The sequence below is a fragment of the Primulina tabacum genome, chromosome 16 (genome assembly GCF_025594145.1).
Source record: "Primulina tabacum isolate GXHZ01 chromosome 16, ASM2559414v2, whole genome shotgun sequence".
Taxonomy (NCBI): Eukaryota; Viridiplantae; Streptophyta; class Magnoliopsida; order Lamiales; family Gesneriaceae; genus Primulina; species Primulina tabacum.
Window position 1 is genome coordinate 7416048 of NC_134565.1, and position 26396 is coordinate 7442443.

General features: G+C 36.5%; 3 protein-coding genes across 3 annotated transcripts; 2 read left to right on the plus strand and 1 right to left on the minus strand.

Annotated features, from left to right (window-relative positions):
• Positions 1–4984: 4984 nt before the first annotated feature.
• LOC142529122 (expansin-A1-like) lies at positions 4985–6657 on the plus strand. Its single transcript, XM_075634519.1, has 3 exons — positions 4985–5195; positions 5275–5587; positions 5956–6657. The coding sequence occupies exons 1-3, from the start codon at positions 5057–5059 to the stop codon at positions 6260–6262; spliced, it is 759 nt and encodes a 252-aa protein (XP_075490634.1). The 5' UTR covers positions 4985–5056; the 3' UTR covers positions 6263–6657.
• A 1871-nt stretch (positions 6658–8528) lies between these two features.
• LOC142528764 (chlorophyll a-b binding protein P4, chloroplastic-like) lies at positions 8529–9678 on the plus strand. The gene is made up of 3 exons (XM_075633918.1): positions 8529–8808; positions 8872–9287; positions 9394–9678. Exons 1-3 carry the CDS (start codon positions 8606–8608, stop codon positions 9525–9527), a joined length of 753 nt encoding a protein of 250 aa, XP_075490033.1. The 5' UTR covers positions 8529–8605; the 3' UTR covers positions 9528–9678.
• Positions 9471–13598, minus strand: LOC142528763 (agamous-like MADS-box protein AGL30). The gene is made up of 12 exons (XM_075633915.1): positions 13110–13598; positions 12760–12945; positions 12203–12262; positions 12098–12116; positions 11940–12004; positions 11818–11833; positions 11653–11714; positions 11217–11313; positions 10999–11046; positions 10761–10885; positions 10224–10602; positions 9471–10053 (listed from the first exon to the last, which is right to left on the minus strand). Exons 2-12 carry the CDS (start codon positions 12942–12944, stop codon positions 10042–10044), a joined length of 1068 nt encoding a protein of 355 aa, XP_075490030.1. The 5' UTR covers position 12945; positions 13110–13598; the 3' UTR covers positions 9471–10041.
• Between the last annotated feature and the right edge of the window lie 12798 nt (positions 13599–26396).

The window sequence follows — 26396 nt, forward strand, 5'->3', positions numbered from 1 at the left end:
AAGCTTGGTTCTCGATCAGTTTAGCATTTTGCTTTGCAATCTCCCCTTTTAAAATTATCACTTCAACTGACTTAGCAGTTTTAGTTTTGTTATCATTGGGATCTTTTTGCTCAGCTTTGACCTTTTCACATGATCGAGCCATTTTATGATACTCATTTACCATGTCATGAAATGTGGTAATGAGTTCCTCACGAGTGAAATTAGTGGGGCTAAAATACAATACCTTTTCACTTGCTGATTCCAGTTCAGCATCATCTGCCATCAAGCACTTGATTTCCTCTTCATCATCACTTGAGCTGCTTGGGCTTTCTGATTCTGACACATCACTGTCAGTTTCAGCCCACTTTGATCTGCTCTCCTCAGCTAGGAGCACTTCATGATTCTTTTTGGATGATCTTTTGTCATCCTTAGTCCTTCTCCTGTGCTCATACGGCTTCTTTGATTTTTCAGTTGACCTTCGACTGTCCTTCTTTGGGTTAGGACAGTCTGCTATGAAATGACCTGATTTGCCACAGTTGTAGCAAATATAGGATTCTTCTTTGGATTGGTTCTTCTAGTATTTCTTTTGGAAGTTTTCTTGATTCTTCCTCATAAACCTTCCAAATTTTCTGACAAACAATGACATGGCATCATTGCTAAGTTGATCAGTAGATCTGTCAGCTGAACCAGTTGGTTCCTGTCTGACAACAGTTAAATCCGTTGTGGCAGCTGGTGTAGAAGGTTCCCCTTCTCTGGTCTGTAGTTCAAATTCATATGCCTTTAGATCAGCAAATAGATCATGTAGTTCAACTTTGTTAAGATCTTTTGATTCACGCATAGCCATGGTTTTGACATCCCACTCTTTGGGAAGACCTCTTACCACCTTCAGTGTCACTTCTTTATTTGAGTACACTTTTCCAAGTGCATTCAATTCGTTGATGATGCAGCTAACTCTTTCATCATACTCGTGCATAGACTCTCCTGCTTTCATCTTGATATTATCAAATTTTTGAATAGCAACTGACAGCTTGTTCTCCTTAGTTTGTTCATTTCCTTCACACAGCTGAATAAGTTTTTCCCATATTTCTTTGGCTGTTTTGCACATTTTGATTTTGCTGAATATGACTTTGTCCAGCGTTTTGTATAGGATGTCCTTGGCCACATTATCCAAGTTTGCTTTTCTTTTGTCTTCAGTTGTCCATTCATCTCTGGGCTTTTCTATTCGATGAGGTGCCCCGTCAGTGATGGCAACTGCAGTGTTTGCTTTTAATATCTTCATTGGACCATCAGTGATGACACATGTCATCATCTTGTGCAGCTAAGTGAGCCTGCATTTTTATTTTCCAGTCATCAAAGTCTTCTCTGGAAAACATAGGTATTTTGTTGAATGAAGACATATTGAACAGTTGTAAGTAAGAATATTCTGAGACAAGATTCAATTGCTCTGATACCACTTGATAGGATCGGTTAATAGGTAGAAATGTGTTTAGAAGGGAGGGTTGAATAAACACTCACGATTTTTTATAACCTTCTTCGAATGAAGTATCAGTTTTGTGATAAACAGAAACTTATAAATCTTGTCAGTCGATGATAATCAGTTTAACTAAATATAGTTGCGGAAATAAATTGACTGAAAGATAGAATAAATGACTGAAATAATAATACAAGGATTTATGGATGTTCGGAGATTGAATAAATCCTACGTCACCCCTTCTATTACAAGGATATGATATGCACTAAAAGACTTTGATCAATACAAAACTTGTACAGACACACTTCAGTTTGGACTTAACACTGCCAAGACTGAAGCTCTTAGTTAACAACAATTTTCACAGTTCTTCGACTGGATCTAGCACGACTGATATAAGTAATACAGAAGTTTGTGCTAGTAAGCTCGAAATGTAGCCTCAAATGCTGCGAATATTTCTAATAAGAGTGGGCTTTTTGAATCTCAAATGAGAGTAATAAATCTAGCAGAGTAACAGCAAGCTTGAGAGAATGGATGAATCGTATTGAGAAGCACTATATCTCAACTGCTCTTCTCACATATTTATATGCTTCCTTCCAACGGTAACAATAAATATAATTTGAATCTTTGTGTCCGTTGATTGCCACGTCAACATTCTTATGACATTCATACACTGTATTATCTGAAATACAGTGTTCCACTACGAGTTACAGTCTGCTTTGTACTATTTTCGGTTGAATGTCATTTTCAATTGATGACGTGTCCAACTGAAAGGTCAGCTGAAAGATAGAAGCTGAAGAGATTCACAGCTACAGTCAGTTGACTGCGCGTCCAGTTTCGTAGATTAGTTGGTTAGATAATTCAGTTGCTGGATTCAGTTGGGGTGTCCGAAAGCCCTTCAGTTTGTCGAACATCCGAAACTTGGTTTCCTACATTCTTGGTGGAGCTTGTTGAAAATTTAGGGTTGATAAGGTTTTTGTGGAGAAGGTGAACTTAATTCGATCAAATGATTAAATGAAGTTTCTCGATTACGCAATAAGAAACACAATTGTATGGTTATCTTAATTTAGAGTATTGTGTGATTGATATAGATTCTAGTGATTTGTGTGGATTGAAAGTTTAATTATTGTAATATACTAGCTAGTTTGCGAGAGATTTCAAATATGATTTTGGATCTTTAGAGCTTCTGTTTTGGAATGATGAAAAAGAATGGATTTTATTAACTTTGCGTGCGGATTATACTTAAACTTGCACTAAATTGTTGTAAAAATTTGATCTTTTGTTTTTGTGAATGAAACTGATTTTTTTTTACAAATTTGATTTTAACGACATACAAACCTGCGTTGTTGATAAGAACATCAACGCTCTTGCATGTTGCGATAAGAACATGAGCGACGTGCATTCATACACTGTTCATGTTCTTATCTACGGTGTGTGGCGCATTGTGGATGCTATATCTGCAGTGTGCAATGCGATGTGGATGCTATTATCGACGGCGTGTGTTGCACATTGTTATCAACGGCGTGTGGTGCACACTATCGATGCTATTTTCCGCAACGTGTATCACACGGTGTCTATGCCTATATTCGAGTTCGAGCTCGATTCGAAGTTCAAAATTTTTAAAACTTTTGGATGGAATTCGATTCGAATTAAAGCTCGAGTTTGACTTGGGTTCGAAAGATTCGAACCTGTTCACGAAATATTTGAATATTGCTAAAAAAATAAGTAATCGAAAAAAAGCTTGAAATTTATTTATTTAATATATAATTATATTATACTAATAAAATACTAAAGCTCGCGAGCGACTCACGAATTATCGAATAAAATAATTTAGACTCGAGTCAAACTCGAAAAAAGTTCAAACATGTTCGAGAAAAATTCGGATACAAATCAAACATTCAACTCGAAAAAACTCAGAATCGAATTGATTTATTTACACCGTGTAATCCTGACTTTAATTGTACCTATAATATAATAATATATTACATTCAAATAACGGAAATCATTAAAAAAGTACAAAAATATAAAAAAATTTAATGCGCCTTGATATGTGAACAAGAACTGCGGGGTCCCTACTCTACTTGTTTTCGTGGCAAAATTTGAACACCAAATAAGAATATGATGCTTTTTGAAAACAGAAAAAACTTATTTTTAATATACAAAATAGAAAAATATTAAATAGACCAAGTTAGCATATTTTTCCAAAAATAATCGTTATGCTACATGTATACGACCACACTTCTTTTATTTTATTTCAATGTTTTTAACAATAAACGTACATTAATATTTTTTTAAAGTTTAATGTATTGTTTAAGATACAGAAACAACATTCAACAATATTGATCATCTCTTCCCTAGATCTCTTTGGGGTATTTTGTTTTCAGAGGACGTCGTTTTCTTAAATAAATAATTGATCAAAATTATTTTACGAATTTTTCCATTTTTTTTTATTTGGCTTAAAAATATAGACTTGTTTGTTTTTCTATAAATATTAAGCAAATAATTAAAAAAATTATAAATAAATTTCCAAATGATGGCACGTTTTTCAAATTTAATTAATAAACATATATTAGTAAACTACCGGCCTATAAGGGTAGTAGAGCTACTCAATGGCTCGAATAAGTTATAAATTTTCACAGCATTAAATATTTTTACTCACTAAAATTCAACATTCAATGAATCATTTTTATTTATTTTTACGCTCTTACCTAAGTCTGCTTGCCTTTGAGTCATGGGCACGAAATGGGGATGTCTACAAGATCAAATTTTTGATCGCAAATTTCTTTATTAAAAAATTAATTGCGTGACTCTTTTTTTATATTTATATAAAAGAAATATAAATTTAATAAACATTAAATAAAATCTTCATCGTCCACGAGTGTGTGTTGTTTTCACAATCCAATAACATGAAAATGGAAAATAATTTTGTTTTTGCATTGACTTACTCAATTTTAGATTTAAGTCTATTAATTTTTCAAGGGTTTTGATGCATTAACTTTTAATTTCTCGCTATTTTGATCTAAATATAGATGTATTACAAATAATTTAACAATTTTTGACGTTACATTAATATTTTTCGATGTATATGATTAAACATAAATATAAAAAAAAATCAATGTTATTGCAACAAAACCAAATCTTAAGTAGATAATAGACTATGATCTAAAATATAATAAAACCAAAAAGTTATTTTAATGCAAACATTAATAAGAGAAAAATCTGTGTGAGATTGTCTCACATGTCGTATTTTGTGAGACAGATCTTTTATTTGGATCATCCGTGAAAAAATATTACTTTTTATACTAAGAATATTACTTTCTATTGTGAATATCGATATGGTTAACCTCTCTCACAAATAAAGATTCATTAGACCATCCCACGATATCTACTTGATTAATAAAATAATGTTGATAAATTTATATATACTATGACGTCAGCCCTACCAGACCACCCCTAACTCCTGGCCCCACGCATTAGTATCTATATATTCCGATCTTCACCACCTTCATTGATCCATCCCAAAGACTGTAGTCATTATCAAGATTTCTCCCAGTCTCAAAGATTTTATATGAAAAGAACATCAAACAGATTAACTTCAAAAAATTAATCATGTCTTTCCGTGTGAGCCTCCTGATTCTCGCATGTCTGCTTACAAGTTTGTACACGGCCTCGTTTTCCTATGGATACGGAGGATGGACTGAGGCGCGCGCCACTTTCTATGGAGGTGGCGACGCTTCCGGCACCATGGGTATGGTTACATCTACGCTGAAATTACCTAGATTTAATTCTATATTTGTTGATTTGTGGTTGTTTCTCCGGCCATGCAGGCGGGGCTTGTGGGTATGGGAATCTGTGCAGTGAAGGGTACGGTACCAACACGGCCGCACTGAGTATGGCGCTGTTCAACTACGGGCAGATTTGCGGTGCTTGTTTCGAGCTGAAGTGTGTGAATGAGCTGAAATGGTGCCTACAGTCGTCGGTTGTGGTAACTGCCACCAATTTCTGCCCTCCGAACAACGCCTTGCCCAGCAACTCAGGCGGGTGGTGCAACCCACCGAACCACCACTTCGATCTGTCTCAGCCGGTCTTTCAGCAGATTGCGAAATCTGAAGCCGGGGTTGTTCCTATTTCCTACAGAAGGTACATATGAATTAATGGATATGTTCTTGGATTAATTAGACACGTCTCAGATTTTATGCTTCCAACATCTGAAAATCAAGAATTTTAAATCTTGACATGCATGGGAAAACTATTCATAAATTTCTTCACTGGTTTAATCAACTGAGTTTATGTAGTTTAAAAGATTATTTAAACAAAAGCCGCATAGTTATATATTTTCTCGATTTATTCGACCCTATGTTAAGTATTGGTTAATGATGTTTTTTAACTTGGACTAATATGATGCAAAAAAATTTTTTGTCTCTATAGCCGCCATTGGATGTATCTATCCTTGGAAATCATTCCAAAGGGAGGGTCGAACTAATCTATTTATTCGATATAATTTGCAGGGTGGCATGCCAAAAAAGGGGAGGCATAAGGTTCACCATAAACGGACATTCTTACTTCAACCTCGTACTGATCACCAACGTCGGAGGTGCCGGTGATGTCCAGTCCGTATCCATCAAAGGTTCAAGGACCAACTGGGAGCCCATGTCGAGGAACTGGGGCCAAAACTGGCAAAGCAACTCCGACATCGACGGCCAGAGCCTCTCTTTCAAGGTCACCACCAGCGATGGAAGCACCATCGTCTGCGACAACGTCATCCCCTCCGGATGGTCCTTCGGCCAGACTTTTACCGGCGGACAATTCACTTAAAAAAAAATCTATCAATATTTTGGTTTCTATTAGGCGGTATAACGTAGTTGGTGTGTGTGTCAAAATGGGTAGTGCTGATTTTGGAGTGGCTCTAGCCATTTTTGGTCAAAATGGAAGTGTTCTGTCCAGGTCTTTTTGAGTGCTGCAGGCAGAATCAGTATATTTTTATAATATATATTAGTTTTATGGTTGGGTTTGTTTGTCTTGGAAATAGCAATTTTGGAGCTCTTTCCATTAAAGCTGTGAAGCTAGTCAGGCCTTGGTTAGCGTGATGTTAGAATTTGGACCGTTGGATGATGTCTGTTTTCAATTTGTGTAATCAATAAAAGGCCTGATGCTTTTTTCTTTTGTGGTTTTTGCAATTATTACAATCAAGACTGCAATTTATTCGGGTCTATATTTGTAGAGGTCAACATTTGGTCGGATTAGTTATCCACAGAACCTAATCAGCGATGATAATCGAATCGAACCGAATATTTAGTCATAATTGAATCGATCGAATTAATTTTCATAATCGATGAAAATCGAATCGAATTAAAATCGATTAATTCGGTCGGTGACCGAGTTAATCGATTAGTTTTTTTAAAAAAAATTGTGTTTTAACTTTAATTTTATATGTAATTTTTCTTGAACACTACAATATACACAAATGCATAAAAACATAAAATTAAACACATCACAAATGTATAAGTTTTGTTGGAACTCAATTAATACATATTATATCGATTTTAAAATTAAAAATTAAATATATAAAAATGGATAAATAATAAAAATTTATTAAATAATAATATTTATTTTATCGGTTAATTCGGTTAACTGATTTCAAAATTTTAAAAACCGTAATCGAACCGAATTAACCGATATAACCGAATTTTTTTAATTTGAAAACCGAATTTCCCGAAATAACCGAACCGAATTTCCGAATGGGCTCGGTTCAGTCGGTTAATTCTGTTTATCCGAAATCTTGCTCACCCCTCAATATTTGTCCTTCCAATTTGACAGTTTCAATCTATAATTTTTTTTATTTTGTTTCGTTATTTTAGTTTGTTGTTTGCCAAAGATTGATACAAGAATAAAACTAACTGATTTGATGGTGTAGAATAGCAAAATCACGAATAAAATGTTCTGATATGAAATCGAATTTGCACTTTTTCTTACTATTATTATTATTTTTATTAGGATTATTATCAAGCTCTGCACGTTTTATTTTTGTGAGATGAGTTAATTTGATCCATATTTTTTTATGTATTGGACATGGTTAGAGATCAGTTTTACAAATTTAACCCGGTAGAGTTTATGTGTATAGAATATAGGGGTGAATATTTTTCAAATACATTTTTCTCCTCGAATTACAAAATTGGCTTTATTATTCCAGTTTTTGAAAATCAACATCATCTCATTTCCAAGATACGTTCTTTCCATCTATGTATGGCAAATATATTTCATAATTTCTAAATTTTTATTTAGTTTTTGAAAGCAAACAAAATATTATAATAATGTCTGAAACTCCATGAAAAATATACTTTGAAGAAGTTTTCGGAGAACAATTTTCAAAATTTTAATCCAAAAATATTCAAAATTTAAATCGAACCAAAGCCTTTCTCGAGTGTCAATTTAGGCTGCCAGGTTGGACTTGGAAGTTGGGACCGAGTTCAAACTCGGGCCTTGTAGCAATATCCAAGCCCGCTAAAAGTTCTAAATTTTTTATTACTAGTTTTGTGTACAAATTCAATTATTAAATTATTTTGGGCTATTTAGATGATGTCCCAAAATCATTGATGAACATGTCAGACTCTTCATTGCATGAAGTTGATGCATGTTATCCCAAAAATATTGAGAAGTTGTGTCGACTTCAACTCCATATGAAATGAAGAGTTAACACAGTGTCAATTTTCAATGATTCTTTAAGACACTACTTATGTGCGTAGAGTCGAACAAACATTCAAACGAGGATGCAATCGATCATCCACGTAATCTTTGAACTCGACACATGTCCCTAGCTGATTGGTGTAAAAGAGATTCATTTTTAATCCCCAGCACCACCAATCCATAGGAAGGGTCCCTCATGATCTCAAAACACCAACAGCTGAAAAGAAAGAGATATGAGGATTTGCCAAATGGGATAAAGATAAGATCAGGATTTCGTTTGGCTATCCCATCGAATCACACCCGCTCGATCCCAAAAATCTAGCCACCCAACGGTTCAAATCCAATCTTGAACCAGTGCCACAAGTGTATCAGACAGCAAAAGCAACCATACAAATTGCGAACACGAAAGATTCATTCGTAGCCCAGGAAACCATTCACTACAATTTCTCCGGCTCAAGAATTCACCTTGGAGGAATGGCCACTGTCACCACACAAGCTTCCGTTGCCGGTTTTCGGCCATGTGCTTCGAAAACCCGATTCCTCAAGGGATCATCCGGCAAATTGAACCGGGAAGTCTTCGTGAAACCGGCGGTTTCATCCTACAGATCAGTCAAAGTGGAAGCCAAGAAAGGCCAATGGCTGCCGGGGTTGGCTTCTCCCGACTACCTTAACGGCAGGTGTGTAAACGAGTTGAAATTTAAGGCTACTGAGTCTGTTTCTTATGTGTTTTCTTTTCTCAGTCTTCCAGGTGACAATGGATTTGATCCGCTAGGACTAGCAGAAGACCCGGAGAACTTGAGGTGGTTTGTCCAGGCTGAGCTTGTGAACAGCCGATGGGCAATGCTCGGTGTTGCAGGCATGCTGTTGCCCGAAGTTTTTTCGTCCATCGGAATCATCAATGTTCCGAAATGGTACGACGCAGGGAAAGCGGATTACTTCGCCTCGTCATCAACCCTCTTCGTTATCGAGTTTATCCTGTTCCACTACGTCGAGATCAGGAGGTGGCAAGACATCAAGAACCCAGGAAGTGTTAACCAAGATCCCATCTTTAAGAGCTACTGCTTGCCTCCCAATGAAGTTGGCTATCCTGGAGGCATTTTCAACCCTTTGAACTTCTCCCCCTCTTTGGAAGCTAAGGAGAAAGAGATAGCCAACGGTGAGATGATGTTACAGTTGTTAAGTATTGATTGTCTCCTATGTTCGTGTTTCTAACGTTCAGTGGCGGAATCAGGATTTTAATGTACTTGTGTATGAATTTGCAGGAAGACTAGCAATGTTGGCATTCTTGGGATTCATTGTGCAGCACAATGTGACTGGGAAGGGGCCATTTGACAACCTGTTGCAGCACCTTTCGGACCCATGGCACAACACCATTATCCAGACATTCTCTAATTGATTTCATTACATTCTGAAGATGAAAATTAAGTATGATGTTTTTCATGTTTATGGAATTGGCAGAGATTTGTGCTGTACTTGCAAACAAAGGGAGCTTCAATGTACAGAGAATTGCAATGGCAATTATTATTGATATAAGGTTTACTAAATCACTGACAATCTCATGTTTACTGAATCACCGGCAATCTTTAAAGAAACACGCATCTTATGTGGAAAATTTAGAATAAGTCATTACAAGAATTTCTTTTGAAAATTTTCTGTCCACCCTTGGCTTTGGGTGTGAAGTTCATATAAGATCTCGTATAATAACCAGAAACAGAATCTGTATCAACGCAAAATGTCGAAATAATGATGCCAAGAGTCGTGCACCAATGTCTTATTTATTTGTGAGACATCAAATATCCTAGGTTGTCTGTGCCAGACGAGCTGTAGGCGCATGATCATTTGACGGCTGATCTTTATCGTTCTCGAGTAATTTCAATTTTGAGAGCCAAGTTTTTAACCGAATCTTCAGGCTAATTAGGGGGCTGCGAGATATCAATGATTTGCAGCAGTAACATATGAAGGTTAGATAGAAAACATTAAGACAGGACTGCAAGAACTCGCAGCTAATGTAACTTGAGGTATAAACGTATCCAAACCAACCTTAAAATAAGTTTTTCGCACAAAGAAGATTTAAATATTGACAAGAACTGACCTGAAGATAAGAGTTCTCGTTAAGCATAGAAATGGCGCATGAACCAGCAGTAGGAACTAAACTATGCTGAAAACTGTTGTATACGGATCTCGGGAGTTCGAAATTTCCATTTATCTGATAATCCATAGCACTAGGAAGAAAATTCGCCTCCCTCCCAGCCTCCAAGACATCAGGAAAACTTAAATTTCCAAATGGATGATATAGAAATTGTTGACTGAGAGGCAGTCTCAACTGAGCCGAGCTGGTATAATCATCGATAGTAATACTATTCTGTGCCTCGTTTTTCTGTTGTCTTGAACTCTCAAGATTGTCGTCTTTCACCTCACCAAAGAAACTAGAACAAGATGGGAAGGACGCATCTTGGGCGCACTCCAAATCTCTGAAGAGAAACGTCAGAAACTATATATTATACTAGAGAAACAATCAAAAATCAAATCATCCAAGTTCCAACTCAATGAATATATATGATCCTTATCGTTAGATTTGTTAAAACAAACTATATAGTTTATAATATCACATCAGAGGAGAACCACTCACCTACTAGACAAGAAATGGGCTTCATTCGATAGCATCATATGACTCTCACCCTTTGGAAACCATGACTGCGTTTGGCAATGCTGTTCACTGGATGTAGTCGTCGAAAAGTGTATCCCATTTAGGAACTATTAATTTTCAAGAGAGCGTAAATTTTATCCATGATAAGTAACATATGAAAAACGGAAAAAGAAAAAAAAACAGCAACTAGACGCTTTGCACTAGTAGATTGATTCTATACCTGGCTCGTGCAATCAAATGGAACAAGGGGGTACTTCCCAAAATTTTCCTGCTAAGGTAGAATTATATATAGGTTATTTTAGTTTCTCTACATTGGGTATTGTTCATGCAGAATATCCAAAGAAATCATATACAGATAATCAACATTATGTTTATTTCTAAAAATAAAATTTCTCAAAATTCATCCATTTTTCTGAACCAAAGATATAAATGCAGTACCTTTTGCATGCGAATCCTATTGAGAGATTCCATCAGTGAATTCTCCATCTGATTAAGATGTTCAACGTCTTCAATTTTGTCTGGATTAGTCCACCAGCTGAGGACAAATAAAATAGTTCAAATATCTAAACGGAATTCAGCGACAAGTTCAAGATAGTTACCGGGAAGAATATAAGACAACAAAGAAAGAAATTCAAGCATTAGATCACAACCACCCAAGATTTTCGGATAGTAGTTCTGAAATAAAGATAGCAAAACGTTTTATTTTTCAGAAGCCTGAGCATCAACAAGGGGAAAAGAATAAGTTTCTAAAAGATTTTCATTGTTTAATCATCATAGTCGTTGAACTAGCACCTCGGCGAAAACTTGAACCTATGTGCTTCTATTAATCGAAAATTCCATTAAAAATCATACTTGATGTGCTAAAAACTTTTACCTTAATCTATTATGTACTTGGGTAAGCTGATCGCGCAGCATCCTCACTCGGTTTTGCATTTCCTAGCAGTAGCAGATCACCAGGAGAAGATTTTAAGGATGAGCAACAATCAAGTAGGCTCGAATTTTCATAATTACAAACAATTCACGAAAAAATGAGACCTACCTCGATTGACGGTGTACTGCAAAAATTGAAAAAAGAAAATTAAAACAGAATACAAGAAAATAAGATTGATCAGAAATTACAAAGAAGAGCAAATAAATATAATTGACCAATATGATATCCACCTTGCATCAAGAAACTCTTCTATATCCACATCCTGGTCGAGCTTCTTGAAATTTCTTTTTAATGTCTATCATTGAATCCAAAGGACCAAAATTCGATTATTTTTTCAGAAAGAAGAATAATTTAAAGAACACGATTCATATTTAACTATTGAACTTACTTCGAGACTCTCCAACCTCCTGTTTCAAAGACCATATAAGATGGAGGAAAAAAGAATAAGTTGCGATGATGATACAAACAAATCAAGTGTTAGTATTACTGTTACCTTTTAGCTCTTTCTTTCGTTGTAAGTTGAGCATATTTTGCAATCATCTCATCAATGTTGCTGAAACCGAAAACAATAAGTATGGCGAGTATTTAGCACCAAATCGTCCATGTGAAAAATTTTACTTGAACAAGAATAACCAAGGGCTTGCATTTTAACTTCTATTTCATGAAATTACTGGTTCCTTATGAAACCTTAGTCTTCAGTTATTGTCTACCTTACAGACTCTAGTAAGACAGACACATTCAGTAATTTCCGCAATTAATGTATGGTATTCTCTTACGTCACACAAGCATTGTGCAGCGACAGCGAGCAGAAAAGTTCATCTCAAACTAATAAAGTTTTCAATTTTACTGAAAATCATAGTTTTATCTTTGAATAAACTAAATTTCTTGGCAATACAGGGGATATCAGGATACAGATACATGTACCACTAGCCTAACATGACAGCATTTCCAATTCCAACAACCAAAAAATGCAAGAATAAAAAAAAAGATTCATGACTCAATCACATGGCACAATACAAATACAAACTAAACTTAATGATCATAATCGACCTGCGTGGTCCTCGAAAAATCGAAGGCTTTCCTGTAGGAGAAAACATAAGAAGGATAATATCAATGTCGCACAACACTGAAATTTCCTGAGCCTTTTTCAATATTCCAGCTCTCCGTTTGCCATAGGTAACTTGCCGGCTGCTCAGGTTCTCCAATCTCTGTATCTTCAACTTAACTCTTCCCATCCTACAAAACCAAAAAACTTAAGCATATATTGGCGATCCCATTCCTTCAAAGACATGAAGGAAGAATAAGAGAGATTCAAATTTATAGGAAAAGATCCAATTTTCTCCGATTTCTCTTCATCAATTCATCGAGATTAAACAGAAACAAAAGAAGATAAAAACAACCTTGGAAAAAGACCAAATTGGAAAACAGGATTCCTTTGTTGTCCCACAAAGGAGGGATCAAAATATGAAGAAACAACCTGGGAAAAAAAAGAAAAATACCGCCAAGGGCCAGAACAAGAAAAGTTTTAGGCTAACCCACCGGAGAATTTCGACAAAAAACCAAAACCCATTTGCATGGTGGCATAAAAATCTATAATTACACAACACCAAAAGAAATGCAAAAGGCAAATGCCCTAAAAGTGGGATACCCACAAGAGGAAACCATCTTGCAAAGATACAAAAGGAAAAAACAAAAAATAAAAAAAAGGAGATAAACGAAAAGGGAATCGTTATAGTAAGGGTTGGTAAAAATAAGGGGGAAAAGAGGAGACAAGAGGTGGTGCTATGATTTCGGCAGGTAAAACTCGCGGGAGAATCGAACCACGTTGTCACTGTACAGAGAGGGTGACGAAGTATTTTACACGTGTAGGGAATACAAGAGCTTCTGGTGTTTGTTGAAGTGATGATGGCCGGTCGATGAGATACAAATATGTAAGATATATATGTATGCGGTTTGTTTAACATAAAAGTATAAATATTAACATAAAAGTATAAACAATAAACTGTGGGAGTGTTTGGTTGAGTGAATTAAACAATCATAGATGAATAGTCAAACACTTATCCAATGTTTGGTTAAAATTTTAAGATATTTTAATAATAATTTTGACTCGATTTAAGACCCAATTTTGTGGATAACTATTTGATTATTAATCTAACAAATCAAGTGGGATAGCCTATCAAAACTCAACAAATTACATTTTTTTCCCTTATTTCTTAATTATAAAATAGAAAGAAATTATAAGAATTAATTGATTAATAAAAATAATGGTTAGTAAGAGTTAAATTAATAATAATATATACAATTATATTAATTATAAAATAGAAAGCAATTATAGGAATTAAATTATTTATTAAATTAATAATATCATTATAATTTGTTAGATCTATTTTATTTTGGTGATGAGAATCAAAACCAGTAGGAATAACACCAACCAGAAGATAATGCAAAGCAGTAGCTTTTGACTCGCTTTAACAGAAGCAACACTTAGTCCTACTGGATCAGTACTTAATGGCATTCCACTCGATTGTTCAAGTCTTAAATGTTATCGTTACTTTACTTAGTACACAACATTAATTGCACCATTAATGTTGTACGAAGTCATTTAATTCGTTGTACCAGTTTTGGTATAAAACAAGACTAACTATGTTGAAAGCTTTTTGCAGGATCCTCTTTAGGAAATAAAGCTGTTTCTATCAGAAATCAAAAGAACCGTTTCTGATTATAGACGTTGGATTCAAGTTATCTATATATATGGATCAAAACCATTTAGAGAACAACGCTGATCATTTTATCTATCCAACGCTACATTGAGCAACCGCGAACCAATCATCATCTTCTAAGCTCAAACTTACAGAAAAAGCAATACACGCTTCATATTATATATCTGATCTTTGGAGATCATTTTGTATTGCTATTTCTTCATCTCTTCAAGCAAAACACTTTACTTCATTTCGAAGAAGAGTTTGTAAACTGGAAAAGAGTCTTTTCCAGAACCTTGTTGTATTTAACTTTTGTATTGAGTTACTAAGAGTTTCAGTAGGCAAAAGATAAGCCATGCTAAAATGGGTGTGTACAAGGGTGTACTGTAAAATCCAAAGTCTTTTATTGATACCTTCTGGAAACAGAAGAAGGGGAGACGTAAAAGATTTTATCTTCGAACTTCAAGAAACAACTACTGTTTTATTGCCTACTATTATTACTGTTTTCACCTTACTCCATCGGATCGTTTCCGCACTTATTATTGTGATCTGCTGGATTTACACTCGAACAAGAACATCTACAATCTCTAACAGGATTATAGCATCCTTTGCAAAAACTATGGTAAAAGGAGTAGAGTTTATTCACCCCCCTCTAAACTCAACATCGATCCCCAACAAGTGGTATCAGAGCAGGTTTCTCTTGTTCTGAAAATTTGCAACCGTTATGACACATTTTAGCAAGGTTCCCATGTTCTCGAAAGAAGATTTTGATGACTGGAAGATCCGGATGCAAGCTCATCTTTCAGCCCAAGATGATGACATGTGGTATGTCATCACAGACGGCCCATTAAAGATCTTAAAGCCAAATACAGCTATTGATGTTACTGAGGGTGCACCACAAATGGTTGAAAAACCAAGAAACGAATGGACTGGCGAAGATAAGAAGAAAGCCAATCTTGATAATGTCGCGAAGGACATTCTTTATAAAACTCTTGATAAGAACACCTTCAGGAAAATCAAGATGTGTTCTACTGCTAAAGAAATCTGGGAAAAGCTCATTCAGACATGTGAAGGAAATGAGCAGACAAAAGAAAATAAACTGTCTGTAGCTATGCAGAAGTTTGAAAACCTAAAGATGAAGGCTGGTGAAACTCTAAATGAGTTTGATGAACGATTCAGCAGCTTAGTCAATGAGCTAGCAGCTCTGGATAAAGAGCACGGCAACCGAGAAATAGCGCTCAAACTAATGAGAGCCTTACCCAGAGAATGGGACGTGAAAACCATGGCTATGAGAGTATCGAAAGATTTGAACAAGTTAGAACTGTATGACTGTTTGCAGACTTAAAAGCCTATGAGTTCGAACTGGAAGTAAGAAGCGGAGAAGAGCCCTCATCAAATTTACCTATTAAAGCTCTTGCTGCCACTACTACTGTTACTACTTCTTCTACTACCGCTGCAGTTGTTCCACAAGCTTTACCTGCTGTCATCATTGATAGCACATCTACAAAGACTGCTGAACAGATCAGCAGTGACACAATGTCTTTGTTTGTAAAGAAATTCTCCAAATTCATGAAGAAGAATCATCGAGCATACCAAGGTCCCAATCGAAACTTCAAGAAGGATTCACCATCAAGTGACATGGCATGTTTTAATTGTGGAAAAGTCGGGCACTTCATTGCTGACTGCCCAAAGCCAAAGAAAGATGATCAAAAGAAAAGAGATTACAAAAGAAATGACAAGAAGACCAGAAGAGACCGCAAGACGATGATTGCTGAAGAAAGCAAATCAAAATGGGCGGACTCTAGTTCTGAATCTTCTGACTCAGAAAGTCAGTCTACTGATAGCGATGCAGAAGAGATCAAATGTCTAATGGCAGACACTGAATCAACCTCAACATCTACAGAGGTATTTGACTTTGACTTTGACGAGTTTACACGAACTAATTTAATTAAAGCATTGCATGACATGGTGGAAGATTACTCGAGACTTTCTCAATCATTCGAGGAAGTTAAGACTGAAAATCAAAACTTAAAAAATCAAGTCAGTAAGCTCACTTGTTTACAAGAGAATAGCTGCAATGATTTAAAAGTTGAGATAAGTAAGTTGAGAACTGAGATTGAAAGAGTAAATGCAGATTACCATACAATGAGGTCTGAGAATCAGAAGCTGTCTGTTCTGGTAAATGCTTGGAATAAGTCTTCTGTTTCATTAGAAAAGATGCAAGAATTGCAGAAGCAATCCGGAGATAGGAGTGGTCTCGGATTCAGCAATAATGAAAGCACTTCTGGAACCAGTACTCAGCCAGATCTGGATACAAGCAAAGCAAAATACATTCGTTTTGTTAAATCCAGTGTGGTATATGAACCATAGGTACCAACTGTTCAAGTTGAAAGAAATGTAAATCAGACGAACAAAATGAAGCATTATGGTCTAGGTTATGTTTAACCTAAGGGGAAAGTTCACCAGAGTTCTGGATCCAGTAGAGGATTCAACTCAGGAGGACAATCTTCTATGAAGGTTAAAAACTACCATTACTACAATTCTAGACCTGTTCAGAAGAGATACAGGCCAGGCAACAAAAACAAAAGGGAAGAACAACATTCTAAGATGCATACTGTTAGAAATAACAGACCCTCTGCTGCACACACCTCTATGGATACCCGAAGTACAAAATCACCGAAAATTGTACAAATGTGGGTTCCTAATGGATTAATAAGGCTTGGACCCAAGTAGATTGGGTACCAGATACTAAAATTTGTGTTTGCAGGAACATGCGAAGAAAGCTAAAGTAAGCAGCTCCACATGGTATCTGGATAGTGGATGCTCCAGACACATGACTCGACAGAAAAATCTGCTATCAGAAGTAATGAGTTGTACTGGACCAAAGATAAATTTTGGGGACAACTCAAAAGGTAAAACCGTGGGTAAGGGTAAGATTATCCACGGTAACATAACTATCAATGATGTACTACTGGTTGAGAATCTCTGTTATAATTTGATTAGCATTAGTCAACTGTGTGATAATGGTTATTCTGTAGCTTTTCAGAAGCACATATGCACAGTTAAAGATTTTGCTGAGTCTACTGTATTAACTGGAAAGAGGGAAGGCAACACCTACAAAGTCTCATGGAACTTAGATCATGCTACTGTTCCTACATGTTTAATTGCCTCTCTTACTGATAAGCACTGGCTCTAGCACAAGAGATTGAATCATCTGAATTTCAAGTCAATCAATAATCTCAAGAAGCAGAACATAGTTGATGGTTTGCCTGATATTAATTTCGTTATGAATCATGTCTGTTCTTCATGTCAGCTTGGAAAACAGACCAGATCCAGCTTCAAGAACAAAGGTAGTAAATCAACTTCAAGGTGTTTGGAATTGCTGCATATGAAGTTATTTGGTCCAATCCCTATCATGAGCTTAGGGGGAATGAAATACACCCTTGTTGTTATTGATGATTTTTCTAGATTCACTTGGGTAATATTTCTTGCTGGAAAAGATCAAACCAGTAACCTCCTGATCAAGCTTCTGAAAAAGATTCAAAATGAAAAATCCTCTTCTATCATTAAAATCAGAAGTGATCGGGGTACTGAGTTCACTAACAAAACTCTTGAGTTGTACTTAGATGAACAGGGCATTCATCATGAATATTCAGCTGCCAGAACGCCTCAACTAAACGGAGTAGCTGAGAGGAGAAACAAAACTCTTAAAGAAACTGCTAGAAAAATGCTAGCAGATGCAGATATCTCTCAGCGCTTCTGGGCAGAAGCAATCAACACCGCATGTTACACACAAAACAGAACAATGATCAACAAAAGGCATAATCAGACTCCTTATGAGATATGGAAAGGGAGTAAGCCTAATGTATCTTATTTCCATGTGTTTGGTTGCAAATGCTTTGTGCTCAACAACGGTGAAAACTACTTATCTGCATTTGATTCAAAATCAGATTCTGGACTTTTCCTCGGTTATTCAGCAGTAAGCAAAGCTTTCAGAATATTCAATAATAGAACTCTCAATGTTGAATAATCTGTTCATGTTGTCTTCGATGAAGACAGCAGTGCTCCTGAAATTTCTAATATGTCAAATTTGAGTAACAGGATAGATAGGATTCATTTGGAATTAGATAGTGAATAAGATACAGAACAAAGTATCAAAGACGTTCAAAATCCAGAACCAGACATTTCAATAGTAGAACCAGAAGTACAGACATCAGATTTACCAGTACTAGCAGCTGACACTCTAGAACCTGCTACTCAGCTGAGATCAATCCAAATATATCAAACCAGGAAGAAATCCCTTTAAACCCTTTTATTTGGAGAAAATCACATCATCCATCTTTGGTTATTGGAAATCCAGCAGCGCCTTTGAGAACCAGAAGGCAAATGATTAATGAATATATGCATGCTGCTTTTATTTCTCAGGATGAACCAAAGAAAATTGAAGAAGCTCTTCTGGATCCATGTTAAATTGAAGCTATGCAAGAAGAACTGAATCAATTCAAAAGGAACGAAGTTTGGTTTCTAGTACCTAGACCATCTCACCAAGCTGTTATTGGAACCCGGTGGGTATTTAGAAACAAACTAAATGAAGAAGGCACTGTGATTAGAAATAAAGCAAGACTGGTGGCTCAAGGTTTCAGACAAGAGGAAGGAATCAACTATGATGAAACTTATGCACCAGTAGCAAGGCTCGAAGCTATCAGAATATTTTTGGTCTTTGCTGCTTTTATGAATTTCAAAGTTTATCAAATGGATGTGAAGAATGCCTTCCTAAATGGTCTACTACAAGAAGAGGTCTACGTCGAACAACCTCCAGGTTTTATTGATTATTTATCACCTCATCATGTATTCAAATTACACAAAGCCCTGTACGGTTTAAAACAGGCACCTAGAGCGTGGTATGACAATTTCTTGTCAATCATGATTTTCAATTGGCACAATAGACAAGACTTTGTTCTAGGACTGCAGATCAAGCAAATTGATACTGGAATTTTCATAAATCAAGCTAAGTATACCAGGGAGCTACTGAAAAAGTTTGGTATGAAAGCATGCACTGCTGCTTCCACTCCAATGAGCTCATCTACCAAGCTTGATAAAGATGAAAGTGGAATTTCAGTAGAGGTAACTCAGTATCGTGGTCTTATTAGCTCACTATTGTATCTTACTGCCAGTAGACCTGATATTTTATTTGCTGTTTGCATTTGTGCAAGATTTCAATCTAACCCCAAGCAATCTCATTATATTGCTGCTAACGTATTCTGAAGTACTTAAAAGGAACTCAAAATGTTGGCTTATGGTATCCCAATGATTCATCTTTCAATCTTATTGGATATTCAGATGCTTATTATGCAGGTTGCAAGCTAGACAGGAAAAGCACAAGTGGTTTTTGTCAATTCCTTGGTGATAGGCTGATCTCCTGGTTTAGTAAAAAGCAGACTTCCATAGCTACATCTACTGCAGAAGCAGAATACCTCGCTGCTGGAAGTTGCTGCTCTCAAATATTATGGATGCAGCAACAACTTAAAGACTATGGAGTTCATGCCTCTGAATCACCTATCTTCTGTGACAATACTAGTGCCATTGCAATTACGCAAAATCCAGTACATCATTCCAGAACGAAGCACATCGAAATCAGACATCATTTTATAAGAGATCATGTGCAGAAGGACATTTGTCTGGAATACGTCTCTACTGATTTACAGACAGCAGATATCTTTACAAAACCTCGGCCTGAGAATAAGTTTTCATACTTTCAAAATATACTCGGTTTAATTGATTTAACTTGACTTTATTGATGTTATCATTTGGTTGAATATTATCAAATTTATGTTAGTACACTAACATTGATTTATTTGCAGAAAAGTAAAGGAACAACATGTCACAACCATTGTTATTTATTTAGAATGTAATCAAAATCAGGTTACACTGTCTAATTCATTTCCTACAGAGTCTTGCCGCTCGGAAATCCAGTTACTCAACTCGTGACTCCTAATCCTTTTAAAGGATTCTGCACTGGAAATCTTTTCAAGCAGATGCCATTCCTTCCAAAGCATCATCTGAAGTAGAACTCTATCAGTAGCAAGCTCAGAAACCTGATCAACTTCAAACTCCCGTTTGTACTTCCTGACTCTTGCTCTTTGAGCAGTAGTAGAAGCCAAACCATTCTGATACACATTCTGCAGCTCCTGCACTTTGAACCATACAGACATGACCTTTATCCAGACATATTCCTCAATGGTCCTCTTCAAAGTTTCCAGATGTGGAAGTGTCTCTGGTGTTACTAGGACATGAGTGCTGCTACAGGCATCCGAGTTGCTTGAATCCGACATATCGACTTATTGTTTCCTTAACAATTGTTGTTATTTTATTTATACACAGGTTTCATTTAATGGTGAAGAAGTTGAAGAGTCTCAAGTCAACCGAACCATTCTACTGATTTACACAGACTGAGTTTTTCTTACTCATATTTTTTTATATCATTCATTCAATGAAAGCAGTAGATAAACAAAATATGTCAAAATGAGATTTTTTATTCATAAAACCAGAAGCATTACATTGAGTTTATGTGGGGACCCGAACCTAATTCGTCTTCTTAATCATCATTAGGATCATTTAATTAATCTAGGTTTATTTTTTTTTAAAAAAAATACATAAGTGCGGAACATAATGAAATCAGTCTAATATAAATATCAACAGTAAAGTACAAGTCATGTACAAAGTACATTTATTTTAAACTAATGTTCAATCACTACATCAAGTACTGAAAACCCATCTACTCTAAGTTCGGATCTCCACGCTAATCTTGAATCTCTCATCCTCTTCGTGACCCTGATCCTGTCCCACCTGTTGTCATGCACACATACAAACACAATAGCCGGATAACTCCGGTGAGAATATAATCCCAGTATAAACAACGTATACATGCAATCATATAAATAGATATAAAATCATGAAACAAATATCAATAACATGTATCAAATCTGAAAGACATGAATCGATATAAAGCTGTAAATAAACTCTGGACTCGTCATCTCAGACTCGACTCATCTCTAATCTAGGGATCCCGATTCCTGGACATTGGCACAATATACCGAATCTCAGCGATAGAAGCTGATCCGCTCCTAAGCAAACATCGATATAAACCAGCATCCAGTGTCTTGGCACATCCGCCAAAGACTTGGCACCTCCGCCAATGACTAGGCACATCCGCCCATGACTCGACACCTGCTTTGCTATAAATCAATAGACTAAGCATATCAATCTCATGAATTGCAAATATCAATGCAATAAAGTAAAGTATGTGATTTTGGGAAACTCAAGTCAAATCAAACTCGAGTCGTATCTTCCCGGTTCAACATGGATTTATACATTTCTTTTCTCGGTCTGACGAAGTCGAAGTCTCGAATTCGAATATGTCAATATCAAATCTGAAATGACATTCCCAATAGGCACAATATCAATATACCACTCAATCAATACTGGATATAATCAGAATTCAATCTAACTCTGTTTCAACGGCATAACGGTACAATCTCGATATATCCAGCAATACAAATATCAACAGATATCAATCTCAACTCATAATAGATCGACAAACACAATCTGATATCAAATCTGTATAATCTCAATCAAATCAAATCTGAAAAATCATAACAATTCCATATAGTATCCGTTCTTCGATTTGATTTCGATTATACGATGACAACAATCTTAGGAACAGATAATAACATTCATATCATGATTCCTCTCATATCAGATTTTCAAATCATATCAAAACATAATAAAACTTACGTCCAGTTGAAGTCTTTGTCGATAGGAACACGGTACTGCAATCGGATTGAAATTCTAACGGGCGGATCTTCCGTAAATCTCAATTCTATGAAGTGCAAAGGCGTAAGGATTTTCACGACACTTTCTCTGAAGCTCTTCTCGTTTTCCCTTTTTCTGAATTCTAAGGAATTGAAGGTATCTTATATATATATATCTTGCATGGTAAGGGCAAATGGCTTCATCTTTGTGCAACACGTCTCGCGCATATGCGCGACTCTCCTCGGCGCATATGCGCGAGACATTCTGTCTCGGCGCGTGTCTTCTCGGCAGCTCACGCATATGCGCGCCCTCTCCCGGAGCATATGCGCGAGGTTCTCTGCCATACTCGCGCATATGCGCGGGTCCTGGTCGCGCATATGCGCGAGGTTCTTTGCGTACTCCGCGCATATGCGTCCGGCTTGGTCGCGCATATGCGCGAGGCTCATTCCTTGCACATAATTCACGTCTTCTTTTCGTCTTTCCCGGTCTGTTCTTTTTCGTCTATAATCACATCAATTATCAACAAATCATTTCAGATTACAATCATAAAATTCTCGGACATTACAGTTTATCTACTACATTTGTTGATATCAGCAGCTTGAAGTACTTCTATGTTGCAAAGTACTTAAGCAGGAACCTATCTAAGGGCTGCTGGAATCCCCTCTCTTCGCATGATCGTGGTTTGTGAAAGGGATTATCCCGCAGCTTAGCCCTAATAAAAACAAACAATCTAACTGATTGTTCGTATTATAAACCAAGGAATTTCTTCCAAGCCTTCATATCTTGAAAAAAGATGTCTTCAAACATCTGCTTACGAGAGGCTGGACGTTGTCTTTGGAGTTCCTCTGCTGATTCTGACTCTGGAGAAGACTCCGAGAGATCGCTTGAATTGCTCATTTGTTTTGATTTGATGAAAAGTTTAAATGACTTAGTTTGTGAACTTTCAGGCATTTATATAGAGTCTCGGGAAGCTGAAGAGACGGCTATCTGACTCCACGAATACCAAGATTCAGCTATCTTTTCCTCAGAAATTGTATCATCGCATTTATTAGTTGCATTGATTTAGGGGGAACAATATCTTAGTTAGACTAAGATTTTTGTGCTTTATCAATAATAGATAGAATGTTTGTCTTTTCGATAAAACAACGTGTCTGCTGGTTTCATCAAAGTGCTGAAAATATTTCAGTACCCTGTAACTTCCAGCAGACGTTATCATAAAACGACAAATCTTCTTCTGATTATTTTCAGTAACCAATTGGACAGCCCGCTCTTTTCAAAACTTTTTAAAATCATTAGTTTTGCTGACACCCTCTGTTTAACTTTTCAAATACTCAATCTTAAACATATTGACACGAGTCCTTATGTTTCACTGACGGCTGTACATTTTTGAATTTTAACCGTCTCTCTCATCTCTTTTCTCTTTTGCGCTTCCAGTATTCTGATTATCGACTACTGCTTTCTCTTGCATTCATATTCTTTTCGAATCCCCTTTACTTACAAAAATGGCCGGAGCTTACACCTTGAATGCTTACCAAGTTAACTTTGCATCTGTTCTCACTATCAAGGATGAGAATCTTCTCAAGATGTTCAAAGCTATTGAAAAATCAGGACTCAGAAAATTCTTAGAAGCACTTGCTATGATATACGAAACTGCCCTTCTGGACTTTTATGCTAAGGCGACTGTGGAAGAAGGGAAAATCATGTTATCCCAGGGTGATGCATCTATTTCTATCGATGCTGCTTTGCTTGGATCAACTTTCTTTCTCCCTTTTTCAGGGATAAATGAACTTTCTGGAATTTTCAAGGAGGAAATGTCTACTGCTTTACTGAATTTCTCAGTGTCTGGAGAAGAACTATCTCCATCCTGTTTCAATAAGCTGTTGAAGACGGAATTTCAAGTGCTTGCCGATATTGTTGCCAAAGCACTGTTAGTCAAAGCCGGAACGTTCGATCGGCTAACAAAAGAAAAAGTTTAAGTGATAGCTTCCATCACTTTTGAATATAAGGTGGATTGGAGTCGTTTTCTGTTCAAAATAATGAAGGAAATGATGGTTAAGAGGAGTTCTGGTTTCGCTGTGCAGATAAGCCAAATGCTTAAGAATGCTGGTTTTGCTCTTACTTTTGATTTGGACGCCTCGTACGTCACAATGGCAGATGCTGATAATGTGCTCGCGTTGAGACCAAAGCCAACCGTGGCTGAGTTTATTGCTTTGAAAAAGGAAGTGGGAGATGCTCAAGCTGAAGCTCTAGGACCTCAGAAGAAAATTAAAAGAAACGAGTGGTTATCTCCACTGATTCTGATAAGACAGTTTCCGAGGAGTCTGCTGCTCCTATTCAACCATCTCTGCCACCTACTCCCAGCAAAAAGAAAGCTCGCACTGTTCTTCGAATCAAGAAGACATCAGCCATCTCTGATTTGGACACTGTTCCGTTGAGACAAGTGTTTCCAGAAGCCGTTCCTACTGCACCACCAACCACCTCGGTCTCAAAACCAATTGTTGTTTCTGCTCCCACAACATCTACTGCTTCAACTTTCAGACCCGTGTCTGGAGTCGTTATTCGTGAATCAACTGAGGTCTTCTGCTTTTCGACCCATGACGACTGCCTCTTCGACAGGAAAAGGTAAAGGAAAACTTTTTGACGAACCGCAATTTATAGCTGCCAAATCGTCTGTCTCTACTGGCATTGCTCTTCATTTGGAAGAAATTGAAAATTTAGCCAATGAAGAAATGACCTTCTTTGATGAAGGGCACAAGGTTCGGGTCTTCCATGCCCTCACGTTTTTCAAAACAAAAGGTGTCTTTGGAAGAATAGTGAAGTATGAGAAAAAGGTCTTTGAATTTGCAAAGACTGAAAATGTGATTGAAGCGATGCGACACCGCAACTTCATTTTTGAGCAGCTTAAACGTCAGAAGCTGGAATCAGTATTAAAGACTCTTCAGTCTAATTTTGATGCATTGATTCCCACTGCTGCTCAAGATCAAAATGTGATCCTTGTACTCATTGACCATTTGAGAATAATGGATGAGCAACTTCTTGCTCAAGAACAGACTTTTGGAGATTCTGAACCATATTCATTAGGCCTTATTCCAGATCTTGATCAAATTAAGCCAGTTGAGGAACGAACTATATCTCCTACAGAAGCTAAGGTTTCCAGTACTCCTCCATCCAACAAGTTGCCTACTCAGTCTTCTTCTCTCATATCTGTTCGAGAACTGGCTTCAGTAGATGAAGTCATTCAGTCTATCACTCGAGATGTTTCCGTGGCACCGACCACAATTCAAGGTGATGAATCAGTTCAATCAACAGTCCTATCAGCAGATCAACCCCAGGAAGAATCGCATGCTGCCCAATCTCTCTCATTGCCAAATTTGAAGATATTCTCCACTGAACATCAAGAGGAGATGGTTGCGATCTTGAATGATCCGATTCAACCCACCGAACAGTTGGAGGCCATCGAAGTCGTGCAAACAGAAGAAAGCACACTTCCTGAACCTTCTGCTGTTATTGAACAAGCTGCTGTTGAAACCATTGCTGCTGAGCAATCCACTGTTACTTAAGGATTTTTTACTGCACCATCTGCTGCTATCGCTACTGCACCATCTGCTGCTATATCTTCTACTGCATTAGTTGTCATTCCTGCTGACTCACCCTCTTTCTAAAATTATGAAAAATTATAATTAAGCTCAAATAATTTTTAAAAGTCTAAGTTTTTAATTTTGGAATTTTATATCAAGGTTTGGTTTAATTCGGGATTAAAACGCATTAATACGTCACATTTAAATATTAATGTAAAAGTTCTCGATTTAAGCTAAATAAAAATATGAGAAAATTCATGTAAGGTTAAATAATTATTTGGGACATGTTAGAGTCAATGAAATTAAGAATAAGTCAAAAACGTAAAATGACACGTCCAGGGGTAAAACGGTCTTTTTACACCTAAATATTAGTAACGTCATGGCATTGCTCTAATTGTTGTTTGTATGATATTATGATTATTTGTGAATGTTTATGAAATTTTACATGATGAAATTATGAGTTTTAAATGTCTATTTGATTTTTATGATTTAAGGAAGACGTTTAAAAGACATGTTACATGCTTGGTTTCATAAACAAAAAGGTTATGTTATGCATGATTTTTATAAAAGTAATGAGAATGTAAACATTGAAGGAAGT